We start from the raw sequence: 15,984 nt of genomic DNA on the forward strand, positions 1-15,984 counted from the left end.
TATAAGCTAGGAATTAATAGGGCAAAGAGGACTTCATTCTTTTGTTTAGGAGTTAAGAATACGAAGAAGATATAGTAACCACCATACTCTTCCTTACACCATCCAATTATTTTTTTTTATTTTTTTTTTTTTAGTTTGGAAGGCAGTCTACTAAGAATTAAAATGTGCTAATGAAAACTCTGAAGGAGCACTAGATGAAAACACACAATTCATCACAAAGAGTAGAGTATTAATTAGCCTAAAAATTGACACTGTATTTCATTGGATATACCACAGAAGGGGAATTCTATGAAGAGACCCTGTTGCATTTTTTTTATTCCTCTGCATTTTCATTCTTTACACTGTAGTCAAACTTTCTGCAAGGAAAGACTTAGCACATGTTAACATATGGGCATAGCAGCCTCATCCTCACTACATTTTACATCATCTTACACAACGAAAGTATCACGACACAGAGCCCTATCTCCCTTAAAAAAAAAAAAAAAATCCATCTAGCTTTCTTGAAACACCATCTCTGAGAAATCACAACACTCACTGCATGCTCAAAATACAAAAACCAGAAAACACACTCAAGCTTTACAAATCCGGCATCACTCCAGAGCCAAGCTCCTCCGTTCCTTTTAAGTTAAGGGATAACTCCTGTAACTAAGTAGGGCTTGGCTTGACCTGTAAGTAATGATGAACTCGCTCCATGATGTATCAGTTATTAACTTGCTTGTCCTTTGCATCTTTAAGTCCATTGGGGGGAGGGGAGTACATTATAACTGTTTTCCCAACAGCATTCTGTTTCAAAATTAGTACAATCTATTGAAGACAGGGTCACATACTGGATGAACGGGGTCGCTGCCCTATGTCTCTAAACATGAATCGAAATGATAGATGAAAATGTCTTTCCAGGAAAAAAAAGCCAAAGCAAAACCCAGCAGGTGCAGCTCTCCCCCTGCAGCTGCTAAACCCTGTCCTGTTCATACAGAACGGCTCTGCTAGTGCTTCTGTTCCTATAATCAGTGACGGGCAATCAGTGGTGCTTAAAGACAACAGCTGTTTAGCTGATGGCCATTCATTTCCTACTCATCAATAAAGGTTGCTAAAGGTTGGATTCCAGCAACCTTTTGGGAAATACAATAAATATGGAAAGATGCTTTGGTGCCTGAAGCGTTGTGGAAGCTACTGTCATCGTAGGAGCGGACAGCTTGAAGCGCCTAGCTTTAAGGAGCAAACTTTGGGTCAATTAGTTGATGCTAATGGTGAACTAGAGAACATCACGGTACCAGAGCCAGCAGAGTTTAAAATTCATTTTGCAGCGCATGATTATCTGAGAAAGCGGAATGTGAATTTTTACGCCGGTCACAGTGCGAAACTCCTGCAGGTTTAAATAGCCTAAAGGCAGCTCGCAACGAGCCATCCCATGCACATTCGGTACTTTTTCTACATGCCGTTTTTCATCTGTTAAGGTTCCCGCAGCGCAGGGGCGATCTCCCGTAACCCGAGTTCACAGCTCGTCCTCTCCCCCCACGGATGCAGCATTCGGGCGCTCTCCTGTCAAGTCCGGGACCCGCTCTCCAGCGCGGGCGCTGCTGCTGCTGCCCAGCCCCGCTCCCCCAAGACCGCCGGCTGCCCGCAGCCCGGCTCCGGCCAAGCCCTGACCGCAGAGGCGATTCCGCCCGCGGCGGCCGGTCACGGCAACAACGCCCTGAAACCAGAGCCCCGTCCTTAAAGCCCCTTGGGAACCGCTGAAGGGCTGCGGGGCTTCCCGGGGAAGACAGCACCAACCCCGCCTGGCTCACAGAAAACACCTTGCCACCGCCTCGAGCTGCTCGCTGCTCGCCCGCCTGCGCCGGTACCGCGGGTCCGTACTCACTCGGGGCGCGGGGGCTCTCCATCTGCCAGCGCTCCTCTCCCCAGCCGCCTCGCTAGCCGCTCGTCCCGACGTGCGCGGGGCCGGAGAGCCCCCACCGCCCGGCTCCGCGCCGCCGCCGAGGCCGCGCCCACCCACCCTACGTGCGGCTCGGCAGCCGCGGCCCCCTCCCCGCCCGCCCGGCTCGCCCCGGCCGCCTACGTGTGGCCCTGCATGCGGGGCTCCGAGGGGGCGGCCGCCGGCCGATCCCCCGCCCGCCGCGCTCGCTCAGGCGGAAATAGGGCTTCCCGCGGCCGCCGAGCCCCGCGGGCCGGCCCCGCTCCCCGCCGCCTGCGACCAGCGCTGGGAGCGGGGCGGGGGGTCGGGCAGCCGCCGGACCGGCCCTCGGCAGCGGGGGGCACCGCGGGCGGGAGCCCTTCGCCGGGCACATCTGGCCGGGAGCGTGGCGGCGCGTCACGTCTACACAGCCGCGGAGCGTGGGCGCGCCGGGGCGCTACCGAGCCCCCCTTTCTCTCAGGAGACCCCGCCGCTCCCGGGCCTGTCGGGCTGCAGGCCGCCGAGCTTGCTGGGGGCGCTTCTGCGGGGACAGGGGCGGGGAACGCCGAAGCCCCACCGGCGTCCCCAGGCTCCCCGGGGCTGTCGCACGGCGGCGGCTGCCAGGCCGAACCCGCCAGCCCGCTCCTTCTCAACCCCCGCCTCCCGCCGGGCTGCTCCCCGACTGCGCGCCGGGGCCGGCCGAGGGGTACGCCAGACTGTGGGCTCTGCGGACGGGGCAGGAGGGACAGCAACCCCCGGGGCAGCGGAGCGAACTCCTGTCACCGGCGAGGCCTCGCCCCGCCACGGCGGTAACTGGACCCGGGCCGCCGCAGGGAGGTCGGGGCGGCCCCCCCGCCCCTCACGGAGAGGCCCGAACTGCGCCCCCCTGCCACGGGGAGTGCGCATGCGCGGGGAAAACCGCGCAGGCGCCCCGGGGTGCTGTGGGGAGGCTGCGCATGCGCAGCAGGGAGGGATGGCGGCGGCGGGACGAGCTGGGTGGCGGCGGGACGAGCTGGGTGCCGGCAGTATGAGCTCGGTGCCGGGGCTGCAGGCGGACTGCGAGGAGCTGCTCGGTGCCTTTCAGAAGGCTGATACCGTCCGCTTCGAGCGCTTCGCCGAGCTGTGGCGGGAGCGCCGCTTCCACACCATCTTCTAGTGAGTGAGGAGCCCCCGCCGGGCCGCTCCCCCAGCGCCCTGCTCGCCGCCCTCAGCGGCACCGGCTCCGGCCACCCTTTAGCGTCCCGCTGCGCCGAGCTTGGCGGCTGAGCCTCGCCTCAGGGAGTCTGTCTTCCCCCTCCCAAAGCCCACAGCTCCTCGCTGCTGAGCTTGCCCCGTGGTCGTGTGGGGGAACCTTCAAGGGGGGTGTTGGTGAGCCGTGCTTCCCTCCGGGCGGAGGTTTGGGGAGAGGTTGGCCTGGCGGGTGTGTAGGTAAATGGCAATGAAGCGTCGGTCCCTGCGTAATACTGAAAAAGAGTTACTAGTTCAATTTATTTTGTGTATTAGTAATGCGTGTGGTTTGAACACTGATGCTTCAGGGAGTTTGATGCAGTGCTCATTATATGAGATTAAAAATATGATTGAAAGGTATTTAACTTTTCCTTTCACATCTAATTTAATACAAGGAATTACACGCAGTGTTGTGTGAGAGCTTACAGTCTGGCCATCTCTGAAAACTTCCCAAAACTTGATCTCTATGGTAATATGTTTTAAAATACCTAAAACTTGTTTCTGCATTATGGACTTTCTAAAGCCTGCACTTTCATAGTTACTTGCTTTAACATGCTTTCTTTTTGTTTACTTTAGTGGTAGAATAAGAGCTTTGGAGAGGAATAAGCTCACAAAGAAGACTTTAGAACTGGCACAGCAGTACTTCTTACCCCCGTACGCTTTCCAGATTCGAGTTGGTGCTCTGTACCTTTTGTACGGGCTCTACAGTACACAGGTTTGCCAGCCAAAACAAAAGGTAATTGTTCTTGATGTTTTATTGTCAGGAGATACTAGACGTAGGATATATGGTATAACTCTGTCTACTTTGTTATCGTAGATGGGTAGGGCATTTTCTTTCTTAAAAATATTTAGAACCAAATGGTCCCTTTGGAAAAGGTCACCTTTCAAACACCTTTGGGTTTGAGAATTTACACGGTAGTGACTAAAATATTGCGTGTGCCTCTTAAATTATAGCTGTGATCTCAGAAATCTTGTCTGCCAGATAGGAAGCTCTTCTCTGTTCAAAAATGATGAGCTTTCAAAATGGGAACAGAGAATGTGCTCAGCTCTGTGCAGAACTCGATTACAGCCTCAGCTATTCCTTAGAATTTCAACATGATGAAGACTGGCTGAATTATTTCCAATTCCTGTTAACCAGAAGTGGAATTCATAAATAGGTTGAAAGGGCTAATGCCTGAATGACGTGTCTCCTTGCTGCTTCTAGGACAGGAGATCAATATATAAAGGACTTGGAAACTCAGTGCAGGAAGTGGTTTGAACTTAGAAACTGTGTGGTCTATATTGTGTGCATATGTGCAGTTGAGTCCAAATTCTTTAAATAAGAAACTGAAGTTGAAGTATTCTACAATGATGCCATTATATCTCATATCTTAACTTCAAAGAAGTCAATCCATTTTATGGAGGTGAATTTAGGGAATTTTAAAACCACTGCTGGGACTGTTAGAGAGTCCAGAAATTATCAAAGAAGCTAACTGAGGTAGGGAGAAAATGAAATGCACATGGGAGATGAAGGAAAGCAAGGAGCAAGGATACTTCTATGAGCGTTTCACTGGCAGCAAATCATGGTAGAAGTATTATTTCCTAATTGCCTAGTGAGTGAGAGTCTTCTAGGTGTGTATTGTTTCAGGTATCTTGGAATGTGAAGAGTTAACTTTGTCAGATGTCAAAGAGGGCTTGTGTTCCATGTCACTGTTAAAGAAAGCAAGTGCAGTGAGAATATTTAATACAACAGTATAATAAGCTTATCTGCATAAAATTGTGATAGTAGCAACAAATGTTATAGTAGGATCCTCTCTGTAGCTCTGTGCTCGTGTGACGTGCCACACCCTAGGCATCCAAGTACTGTGCATAGTATAACATGATCACAATCATCAGCTGAATTCATCTTTATTTGTTGAAATATGCAGGTCGATATGACAATATACAGCTGTTTTGTTGCAGATCAGAATTGCGCTCAAGGATTGGCCTGACATCCAGAGATTTCAACAGGATCTGATAGACTCCCAGCATTATGACGCAGCATACATCTTTAGGACACTGCGACTTGACAGAGCGTTCCATTTCACAGCAATGCCAAAGCTAGTGAGTTATTATGTTAATGACTTACCTTTTTTAATAAAATATCTTCAGCTTTCAATGGCTGACAGTTCAGCAGCGCTCATGTATTTAGTTTAGCTTTGAGGCTGTGTTGAAATGTAGTAAGTCTTGCTTTGTGTAGCTAAGTATGTGACGTAAAGTTTAGAGCACGTTTGAACGTACCAAGCTTCTCACCTGAAAATATTTTTTCAGTAACTAATGTTCTAATTAGGTTCAAGATGTGTTATCAATTCTAGAAATGTCAAACTCTTGAATCTGGATGCTGGATTAAATTCTTGACTACGGAATAATTTTTTGAAAAGTGCTGGCTCAGCACTTGACAGTAAAGCTGCATGGTATTGTCGATGAGATGGTTTTATGCCTTTCAGCATCTCTTGATGGTTGAATACGCAGTAAGAATTTTCAAGAGGAGGTGCCATTTTAAGTTTGCTTTTAGGTTACAAAGCATTGTCTCTTGCTTTAGCTAAACTACCGAACTAAGATGATGATTCAGGAAAACGAATTTAAAGAAGAATTTAAGGATCCAAGTAACAGAGTAAACAGCCTCATCACTAATGATGTATTGGAGGTACAGTAACTTTTAAACTACAAATTAATCACTGCTTTTTTTGTTGTTGTTTTGTTTTTCTTCTGCTGTTCAAGGGCTGTAACTTACCTAATTAGCAGATTCTTGTCCTTTGTAAGTCTTCTTATGGAATCCAGCCAAGGGTAATAATCTGTGCCAGCCATTTTACCCAACACTCAGAAACACAGCTTTTATTTTGGAAAAATTGTACCATTTTCAGTACTTGCAATATGCTCTAAGGTTTTGTGGTTTTGCCTCAATAAGATGTAAAAGGTGAAGGGTATAAATGGTTAACTGTCACTTAGAGAGAAATGGAAAATGTTGGTTGAGTGGAAGCATGTTTATTTTGATATGTCTGCAGGTTGCAGCTGAAAGCTTGATACTTGTGGTAGTATTGAATTTACTTATTTGCAAGTTTATAGCCTTCTCTAAACTTTATTTCTTATTTTAAAACTTGCTTTTGTTTAATATATAATACATTTTATAAAAAAATGGAGTAAATCAAGATGAGTGTAGGTTCTTATATTGCTCATTATGACTCAGTAATAGATCTTTGTTTACAGGTTTTTCCAGTTGCTGCTAGCAAATACGTACCATCAGTGAGGTTGACTACAGTGGTACAAAAATCAGAAATCTGTGAAATGGCAGGATGAGAAGACCTGTTTCCTCAAAAGGAGGAAATAAAATGCTTTCTCCAAAGAGATGAAAGTAGACCATCATATCAGAATGAGACCTTTATGAACACCGATCCTAAGTGTCACTGAGATTTCCTTCTTGGTTTAAATAGTGCAAGATACTCTTTCATCTTTTGCTTTTTTGGTGGACTGATGGGACAGTGCTAGGTAGCAGTATTGCTAGGCTCCCTAAAACTGACCTGAGCTAAACAGAATCTGTTTCTAACACTCCTACTAGTTCCATGGTCTCCTTCGAATGGTTTGTGTAACCCTGTTTTTGTTCATTGAGGACCAATATTGCTTTACTGCTGGTATTTTTTTTTTTTTCCTGAAAAGAATATTTTTTTATTTTAGGAACTGATGAATATTCATGACCACTACCAGAAAATGAAGTGTGTCATTTCAGCTGACAAATCCCAGCCAGACAAGGCGCTGAGCTTGATAAAAGATGAATTTGTAGTTACTCTTAAAGACATAACTTTGGAACATCAGGAATGGCAGCAGAACAGAATGGTAGGTAATATCAACCATTGTGCTCTGGCAACTTAACAGACTGTGTGAACGTGTAAGAGCTGTCTGTCTTAGTGTAATTACCTCTGAACATACTTTGTAAATCTCAGATGTGGGTAGAACTATAACACTGAAGACATGGAATGAGTAAAACCCTAGGCAGAGTTATGCTATGGGGGGAAGGAGTGGAGTTGTATATGTACTGCCTCTGTAATAACATAAATGATTGCTGAGAGGTAAGCCCTGGAAGATGTGACTTTTGGGCAGTATTAGAATGACAATACCTCTGTAACACTTATTCTTGAATGAAGGAAAGGCCGTAGTGTAAGGTGAAGAAAATGGGCATATGTGTAAATATTTGTTTCATTTTTCACAATTTTAGCTGCCTTGTATATGACAGACATTTAAAAGATTTTTTTTTTGTTTGTTTGTTTTAGAAATTATTCTTAAATGCTAAAGAAACTGATGAAATATCAAACAAAAAGGAAGAAAGGACTTTGCTAGAATCAGAGGTAAGAAAAATAAACTAGTTAGCTACATTGCGCAGGCCAAATCTGTTAGTTTTTTGGCTTCGGATCACAGGCTAAGCAGTGTATGTCAAGGCTTGATAGTGTCCAAGTAGGTTCCAGGAATAGCTAGTGGGGCTGGTTGTTTTTTCATTGATTGGTTGGTTTTGGTTTTGTTTTTAAATCGTATTGTTTTCTGTTAAGCTGTGAGCATTCACTGCTGTGATAGCTCTTGGATGCTTGTAATAGAAAGTCTCTTTCAGGTAAGGAAGGGAAAGACCTGTATTTCCTTGGCCAGACTCCTTTATGGCTCCTGTGGAGTTTCAACTAAATGCAATATCCATTTTTTATGCTACAAAATTATTTCATGTTGTACTTACCTGCTTATTTCAACTTTGAATTTGAGTAAGATGTGATGTTTCAAATTTGATTTTCTTCTCCTGGGCTGTGTAACAGTGAAGGCAACCAAAATTATGGTCTGCCTTTTTAATGAAATTTGAACTTTTTTTTAAGTAACAGTTCAGTGGCATTCTAATTATATAGGACTTATTCTGATTATAGATTTACAGCTGTAGTGAGATATTGCTCACATGATTGTCTGATGTGATATTTCATTTCAATACTGCTATAATAGAATATGAAAACTTTTTCTGACCGATTTCTTTGTTTCTTTGCAGGGTTCTGAAAGAGCAAATGCATTGGCTAGAATCAAATACAGGTCTTACTCTGCAGTTGCTGAGGTAGGTGTAAAATTAGATGATAGGGTTGTATTTATTTTTAAAGAACAGTTTTAAGTACCACTTTAATGTAAATGTTGGCTCAGGAGGGAATGAGTTAAAATGGCACTCTAATTCAATCTTTGAATGTTCTAGTTTGCTTAATGCATTGGGGAAACCCAAAGCTCTTATTATTCTTGTTAGTTTTATGGAAACAGTGCAGGTAAGATCTATGCTTGGGGGATTTTCATTTACAAGGTATCTTTTCACATCTACGCTCCACTTAAGTAGATGGAATAAAAATACTTGTGAATTTAATTGCTCAAAATCCTTGAAGCTTAGGTATTGGAATCTCTGAAGAGGCTTGTGAATATGAATTTGGGGGGGTTTAAAGTCAGTTGGAAGTCCTTGGAAACATTGTTTCAATAACTGCTGCTTTAGCAATATTGTTAATTCGTCTTTTTCAGAGCAGGCCTATGAGAAACATCACAACTTTCCTTGTTTATTAAAATATCTTATTGAAAATTGCATTATTAAATGAAACGGAGCTCTGGAAAGCATAACAGTCCAGACTTGTGACTATGTGGTGATAATGTTTTCTAGGCACCTAAGCAAAATAGGACAGTAAGGAGGCTTTATGGTGCAGCCGTTTCTGGAAGTGTTCTGTTTGCTTGCACACAGTGGTGTGCAACGTGATGTAGGTTGGTACCAACAGAGAATGGTTTGAAAATAAATAGGTGTTTCATTACCTGAATTTTGAGTGATACACCCATTAAGTGATAGAGGAACGTTGTCCTGTTAAAACTGAAGAACAGTAACTAGTGGGAATCCTCCCTCCCTCTCTTTCCATCCCTTCTCTACCCTGACATGAAAGTTGATGCTTTGGTCCTTGCTGAATTATGAAGTACTGGGTGACATACAGTACTGTCTGGCTATAGACATTTAGCTTTTTTGTATCATCCATGTATATGTTTGGGTTCTAGGCTTCCAAATCCAGAAGACATCGTCAAGTAAAATTAGAATCTTCTGAATCAGGATCGAATTATGGGAAATCTCCAAGCCGAAGTAAAAAAACCAGTAGGAGACCACAGCCAGCAAGGAAAAGAGGTGCTTTGGAAATTAAAGGTATTTCTCCATTGCATTTGTGAACCTGGAGAGATTACTTTGCTAGCTGAGGAAGCAGGTTTAAATTTTATTGTTGATCAGTGGAGGTAGAAGATTAAAGAAGTGTTCTGTGATGCCACTATCGTAATTGAATGTTTTTATCTGTTTTCCACAGTCTGGTGAGGTAGAAAGACAACATGAGTGCATGCAGTTTATTGTTAGTCTGAAGTCTCATATGTAGCCCTGCTAATTTTTCTCTGGAAAGGCCTGACCTTGGAAAAGCACGTCCTGTGTGGCAGTGTCTTAATTTTTCCAATTGCCATATAACAGACATACTGGAGAGTAAGATATGTGTCTGTTTCTTCTCTGACAGGTAGCTTCTACTTTTGAAGCTATCTTCCTGATGAAAATCAGCTTATCTGATGATTTTGATCGTTCACATTATCTTCATGAAATCCAGAGTAAATCTTGCCTGTTTCTATTCTGTCCCTGAGCTCTTGAAGGAATATCCTCTAATATTTCTGAAGAGAAAATGATACTGATGTCTTAACGACAATGATTACTTTGTAAGACTAGTACCTGCACTGTCACATCAGTCATTCTCCTTCCATCTGATACTCGTTATTTATTTTGTTCTTTTGTTACTGAAACTTCTAGTACTTCCATGTGAATACAAATCTTTTGTCAATAACTGATGTAATTTCAAAACTCTTTTCAAATGGTTTCCTTAATCTCAGTATTGTGATTATTACGACAGTTCTAGACTTGTTTAGTTTATAGCTAGACTTAACTACTTTCCTCACAGCAGGGTTTTTTATACACCTGTGAATTGGATTTTGTGGTTCTGTTATGTATTTCTATTTTATTTCTCCTGAGCATTATAATTTAGGAATAAAAAGGAGCAAACTTTTTTAAAATAGGTACAGAGTACTTATGTCTAGTCTTTGGGACCTTTCTTCTTACTTTGAAATGCACCCTGGGAGGAAATATTTTTAACTGTTTGTACTGGATATCCTTCTAGTTTATCTATACTGATATAAGAAGCATTGGGATGTCCCTGTATGTGCTCCTGCTTAATGTAGTCAGAAAGACTTCAAACTTTTAACAAGAAATATTATGAAATATTAAATGCAAATGCCTGCAGTCTCCCTTTGAATGCTGTGGAGAGGATAGAATTTTGTGGGTGACAAGAATGGGTGCCTACAGAGCGAAAATGCCTATGGAGAGAATAAATACAAACAGAATGTAATGGAGTAAGTGAGGATATGGTGAATGTTTTTAAAGGACTGGGGACTCCTTTCTGCATCAGACCAGAAGTTTTTTCAAAAAAATTGACTTACCAGATCCCAAGCTACTAATACCTTTTCCAGTTCTTTTATTTGTGAAGTTTGTGGAAAGTATGATGCTGAGACCAACAACTTAAAGGATTAGCTATTTATATGGATTCTTCTTGTATGGTGTCATCATTTATGTTAATATATTCTGAAAGAGATCAAGTCTCAGAACCTGAGGACTGAGTCATTTCAGTGTGAGATAAGACCTGGTGTGAGTACTTTTCTAGATCTTAAGAGGAGGTGAGGAAGAGAGGGAGGTCAGCTATCTCTTTCTATATCTCTGTTGGAGAGATGCTATCTGGTGTTGCTGATCTTTGGCATATATGAACTGACCAGTGATCGATTTAGTTATTTTACTATCATGGCATTTATGTCATCTGGATTGGTGCAGTTTTACTTTCTAGGTATTTGCACATCCCTGCTTATGCATCTTTTTTTTTTGTCTTCCAATTCTTTAGATCTCTGTCTCCCAGTTCTGAAAACATGGGAAATTACTTTTCTTAAGGAAATCATCTTTCTGATATCCAGCTTTTAAACTGATAGAAGTTGTTCTGCTGTTTAAGTTTTTCATTATCTCTGCACTGATTTGGTGATTGATATGCTTTAAACTTGTAGTGTTAATTACTTGTTATTGAAGGTTTCTTTAGTGAGCTATATGAAAGTATGTGAAACGTAGGTGTTTCTCTACAGCCTTTGACAAACAAGTCAAGAGAGCAGCAAGTGAACAGTCTTTTAACTGCTGAACCCGAGATGTAGAAGCAAAAAAAAAAAACAAAACAGCTGACCTTTTCCTAAAAATCTATTTGCAGGTGAAACGGAAGTGGCAAAGGAAACTGTTACTCGGCATATTGGGATGCCTATAATCACAGAAGAGGAGAACTCAGATGAGGAAGGTACAATGAAATTTTAACAAACTTGGTGACTTGTTTTTTAATAGTTCTCTACTGTGCTGTACTTTTCTGAAACTAAAGCTGATATTTTGGCTCAGGTGTTGCTGCCTTGCAAAAGCTAGATTAGTTTTTAGCATGTAAATTGTTGCATTAGAATTGAAGCTTTGATTTGAGACTTTGTTACAAACACGCATGTGGTGGCAAATTCCTGTGAGTCATGTTTTTCTACATAGATTTCATTATAGTGTGTTCAGAGTTAAAACTGGTCCAGTTAAAAGGAGACTTACTCTTCTGTAATACAAATCTATCTTGAAGAGTTCCAAGTGTAGGGAAAGGTGATGTTTTTGGTCATTCTTTCACTTAGAGAAGATACCTGTTCCAGTAGCTCTAGAAACTTAGGTAACCTGTGCTTGAGGTCAGAACAGCACTTGCTGCCTTCATTTTTGTGGAAGTGAGGGGACATAGAAGTTTCCCCTCTAGCCTTAATTTCAGCTGGGCAATGCTTCAAGGATTAAGTTCCCGTATACATGTACAGTAATGGTGTCCTCTGCAGTATTAGAAGTTGTCTGATTCAGTTGGAGTAGGATTCTGGGAACTGCAGCAGAAGAGTGGATGACTTTGCTATCACTCTTGTTACTGGAAATAATGTAATTTTTATTTGGAAGCAATGGCAAAGCAGGTTTCTCAAAGCTGATGGTGGAGTTGCTCTACAGACGCACCAAATGCAGGGAGTACATATTGAGATGTTAGATGATCTTGAACTGCTCTGCAACTCAGAAGCTTCAGGGTCTGTCCTCAGTATTGCTTGAGGAGAACATAAGCACTGTGGAACAGACACTGTACAAAGAAAATGGCATCCTCTTTATCTTGAGGTGCTTTATTTAGCTGCGCTCTGGGAAGAGCCCAGGGTACTGCTTTGCTACCATGTCTCAAACACAGGTGGCGTTCCTGGGAAGAGGAGCTGGCCAGCTAAAGGTGCAATTTCCACTGGCAGTTCTAGCTAGTCTCAGACTGGTGGGTCTTGCTTACGGAGTGGAAGGCAGACTTGATAGACCAGAGATAATGGTTCTTAACCTAGAAGAGTAGGATTAGATTAGGTTGCTTAAAGGGGGAGCAAAGGATACAACCTCTGGAAAGCTTTAATGACATAGATGAGTGTGAGGAGTATACTTTTTGGAGTTAATTTACTACCCAAAATTGTGTGTAATGGAAGGGTATTTCATACAAGGAAGCATAATAACTATTAAAATACATTTGCAGTGAGGTAGCACATTTATATTTGCTCTTTTTAAAAGTAAAATAGCATCTTGTAGTACCAAAATGATATTACATTCTCTGATCACCTTAGTTGCAGACAATGTGAATTCGTTCAATTTTAAATGGTCAGATTGAAGGCACAATGGTGCATTTAATACTGTATTTACTTCAAGTTGTGGTGGACAAAAAGTTGCTTTCTAAATCAGAATCATTCTCCATTTCTCAGAATTTGCCAGCAAATTCTGAAGCATTAAAAATACCCACAAGCAATCTCTTCAGGTATTTTGTGCTTAATTTTGTGAGTATTCCATTTGTCAGATTCACAGTGAAATCTTAAAGTGTTCACAATGAGCAGAAAGCTCTCAAGATTGAGTAAGTTTTGAAGTAGAGTACTTTATTCATCAATAAAATTTTAATTGATGTTTTGAATGATAGTGTGCTGTAGAATCTAGAAAGGTTTTTTTCATATTTAAAACCATGGGGAAAGGGATTGGGAGGGGATCTCAAGAGCTCATCTAATTTATTTCCTTTGCTGGGCAGAATTAATTTGACTTTAATCATTCCTGTGAGGGAAGATAGATTGAAAATCTTGCCAGAAAAATCTCTTTATTTCCTTTCAGAAGTATCTCTGCCCAAGAGGAAAAGAAGATGTTAGAGGATCCAGTTGGAGAAGCACTAATGTTAATTTTAATGACAAAATATAAATATCAGAGGTAACACAAAGTACTTGTTTTGGATGCCTTTGAACGTGCAAGGAGTGGTGAGTGGGAGTGAAACTACAGGTGATGCTGGAATACTGGTAGTGACTGGTATAGCTTAGCTGTCTCATGGTACAGCCCCTGGTGAACGCTTCTTGTTGGAGACAAAGTTGCTGTGCCTTATTTGAGATGGAAAGAGAAGGTTGGTTGCTTTTTGTATTTAGCTTATACAATGTGAGTTATCACTTGGAACTCATGTCAATCTGCAATGATGGTTTTAGCTGAGAGTGTTAAAAGAACAGCTCACAAAATATTTGCCCATATGAGATGTGTTTATAATCTTTTATCTCTGAACATAAAATTAAGGTTACTGACTGTTGAAAATTAGTACAATAAATTATTTTTCACAGTTTACTTGCTCCATTTTATAGCGTGTAACTTCAGCAATGTTTATCATGGTTTGATCCCACAGGTGTGGGAAACGAACTTTGTGAGAAGCGGTTTATCGTACTCTGTCTCCAGCAGATCTGGAATAATTGTATATTCAAATGAAGAAATGTAAAGTGCATTTATTAATTCTGCAGATGACCTTCAGCTGTACAAGGGCAGGACTGGAATTCAAAATTATCTTTATAATTGGAGAGGAGTGGAAGAAGTGGGTGTGGGGATAAATGAAGTTCAGTACTGAGAACAGGTACAGGATGGGGAGATGATTGCTAGGCAACAGTACTGCAGAAAAAGCAAACGGATTGAGAATCATAAGCTGGAGTGTTTTCTGTAAACAATAACAAGCACTAGAGTTCATGTCGTTCAGCCCTAAAAGGCCATAGCCTTAAACACCCCCATTTGACACAACAATTCAAGAGGAATATGAATAGTTATTCTCCTTAGTATTTTCTCCAGTGGATCATAGCAGTACTATCAAGAAAAGACAAAGGAGTTGAGCTGTCCTCTCCTACAAGAAGAAATATAAAATATAAATTTGAAAGATTCTGAATATAGAAGGGACCTAAACTGAGTGAATTAGTTTGGTAGTGTGACTCTCAAAGGCCAAAAGAATTGAAGTACCCTTTCCTAGAAGAAAAAACACTAAGTGGAAATATAAATGATTTGACTATAAAAGGGGCCTGTATTAAATGCACTGGTTGATAAGGAGGAATGGGCCTAAATGACAAACAGGTTGGACACTGGAAAAACTAATAATTAAGCACAAGTGTTGCACTCAACCTTGTTAATGGGAAAAGAGGAAACACTTTATAATAAAGCCAAAACTTTACTGTATAGTAAACTGAACAATTGAACATTTGGTTGAATAATCAAAGTTTTACAGTCTAATCCAAAAGTCATTATTAGTCCAGATCTAGTTATTATAGAAAAAGAATACTTCTATACAGAAAAAAATCTCTATAGTGGTAATAATATAGTTAAATTTATTATACACGCATTTAGTTTCTACCCCTTTTTCCTGGTTTAATGTTCACTTTTCCACTGTGCTTCTGGTCCTAAGGTTGTTGGGCTTAGTCTGTGGCTAGAACATGCCATAGATGCAGTCTGTTTAAAAAGGCTCATCTGTAGTTAGAAAGGTTTTGGAGGTATCATTTCTGTAAATTTTGAACAGTTTAGTTTTAATTTGTTTTTCTGACAAAAATGATGCTTGTGCTTTTCTGTTACCAGCACAAACTCATTCACCCTCTACGCATTTCTGCTCCTAATTTTCGGTGAGCAGATACAAGAGACATAGAGACCTCTCAAGGAAAACTTAACCAGACTTTTTTTGGTCAGTATTTTCTGCTCCTCTTAATGCGGTTAGGATCCCGTTGGTAATACTGCATTTGTCAGTTTTGTCCATGTGAGGTGCTGCTGTGGGTGTGGGTATGCAGGCTGATGGAGAAGCTTTCTGGTATCCTCACATTGCAGGGGATGGATAGCAGTGTAGGTCTAATAGGGGAGCAATTTGGAGATGAGGTGCAGTGGAGTACTTGAGTCTCATCTTGGGAATCCCCTGGATGGCTAAGAAAGATATAGGTGAAGAGGGAGAGTTCCTTCTAGCAGATGTTGGGACTACAGCTTCAAATTCATCATTTCTTAGAAGTTTCTTCACTTAGGAAGTTGCTTAATGATGAATTTTACAGTACCAATCCTCACCTGCTGTTTCTAGGCACTGAGGTTAAGCTAGGTTTTGCAGCTACATGGTGTTGGATTCTTTCCTTGAAGGGAAACTTGAAATTGACCTCTTTTTCTATTTTCTTCCAACTTGCAGGTGTCTTTCTCAAGAAAGCTAAACATTAAACACAGCTACAAAAGTTTATTTTTCACTTTCTTGACAGGCTATTTTCAGCTAAATTATTATCCCATATATATGGCATAAGTTTATTTTAATGTATTTAAGGAATATGTTTAATACTGTTCCCTGCAGTGGCACTTTTTCATAATGTCACCATCTTGTTTGCTGCTTCTTGTATCTTTGAACCATCCTGAGAGCCGAGTAGGAGAATTTTTCAGAATTTTCGAT

The 15,984-nt window shown here is 41.7% G+C and overlaps 1 protein-coding gene across 2 annotated transcripts; it reads left to right on the forward strand.

The window, feature by feature from the left end:
- The first annotated feature begins 2,878 nt into the window (after window positions 1-2,878).
- On the forward strand, window positions 2,879-13,886 carry SNAPC1 (small nuclear RNA activating complex polypeptide 1). 2 transcript variants are annotated; one of them, XM_074869006.1, is made up of 10 exons: window positions 2,879-3,049; window positions 3,698-3,857; window positions 5,063-5,203; window positions 5,682-5,786; window positions 6,812-6,970; window positions 7,405-7,479; window positions 8,151-8,213; window positions 9,173-9,314; window positions 11,437-11,520; window positions 13,395-13,886. In XM_074869006.1, the coding sequence occupies exons 1-10, from the start codon at window positions 2,922-2,924 to the stop codon at window positions 13,427-13,429; spliced, it is 1,092 nt and encodes a 363-aa protein (XP_074725107.1). In that variant the 5' UTR covers window positions 2,879-2,921; the 3' UTR covers window positions 13,430-13,886. The 2 variants fall into 2 exon arrangements, with proteins under 2 accessions (XP_074725107.1, XP_074725108.1); XM_074869007.1 differs by lacking the exon at window positions 5,682-5,786.
- The last annotated feature ends 2,098 nt before the right edge of the window (window positions 13,887-15,984 follow it).

This window comes from Strix uralensis, chromosome 4 (assembly GCF_047716275.1).
Source record: "Strix uralensis isolate ZFMK-TIS-50842 chromosome 4, bStrUra1, whole genome shotgun sequence".
Classification (NCBI taxonomy): Eukaryota; Metazoa; Chordata; class Aves; order Strigiformes; family Strigidae; genus Strix; species Strix uralensis.

Bases quoted from the DNA above. Each gene is read 5' to 3' on its own strand.
- SNAPC1 (XM_074869006.1), top strand. From the start codon at position 2,922: ATGAGCTCGGTGCCGGGGCTGCAGGCGGACTGCGAGGAGCTGCTCGGT. The intron at 3,050-3,697 runs GTGAGTGAGGAG...TGTTTACTTTAG, and splicing joins CGCTTCCACACCATCTTCTA to TGGTAGAATAAGAGCTTTGG. The intron at 7,480-8,150 runs GTAAGAAAAATA...GTTTCTTTGCAG, and splicing joins GGACTTTGCTAGAATCAGAG to GGTTCTGAAAGAGCAAATGC.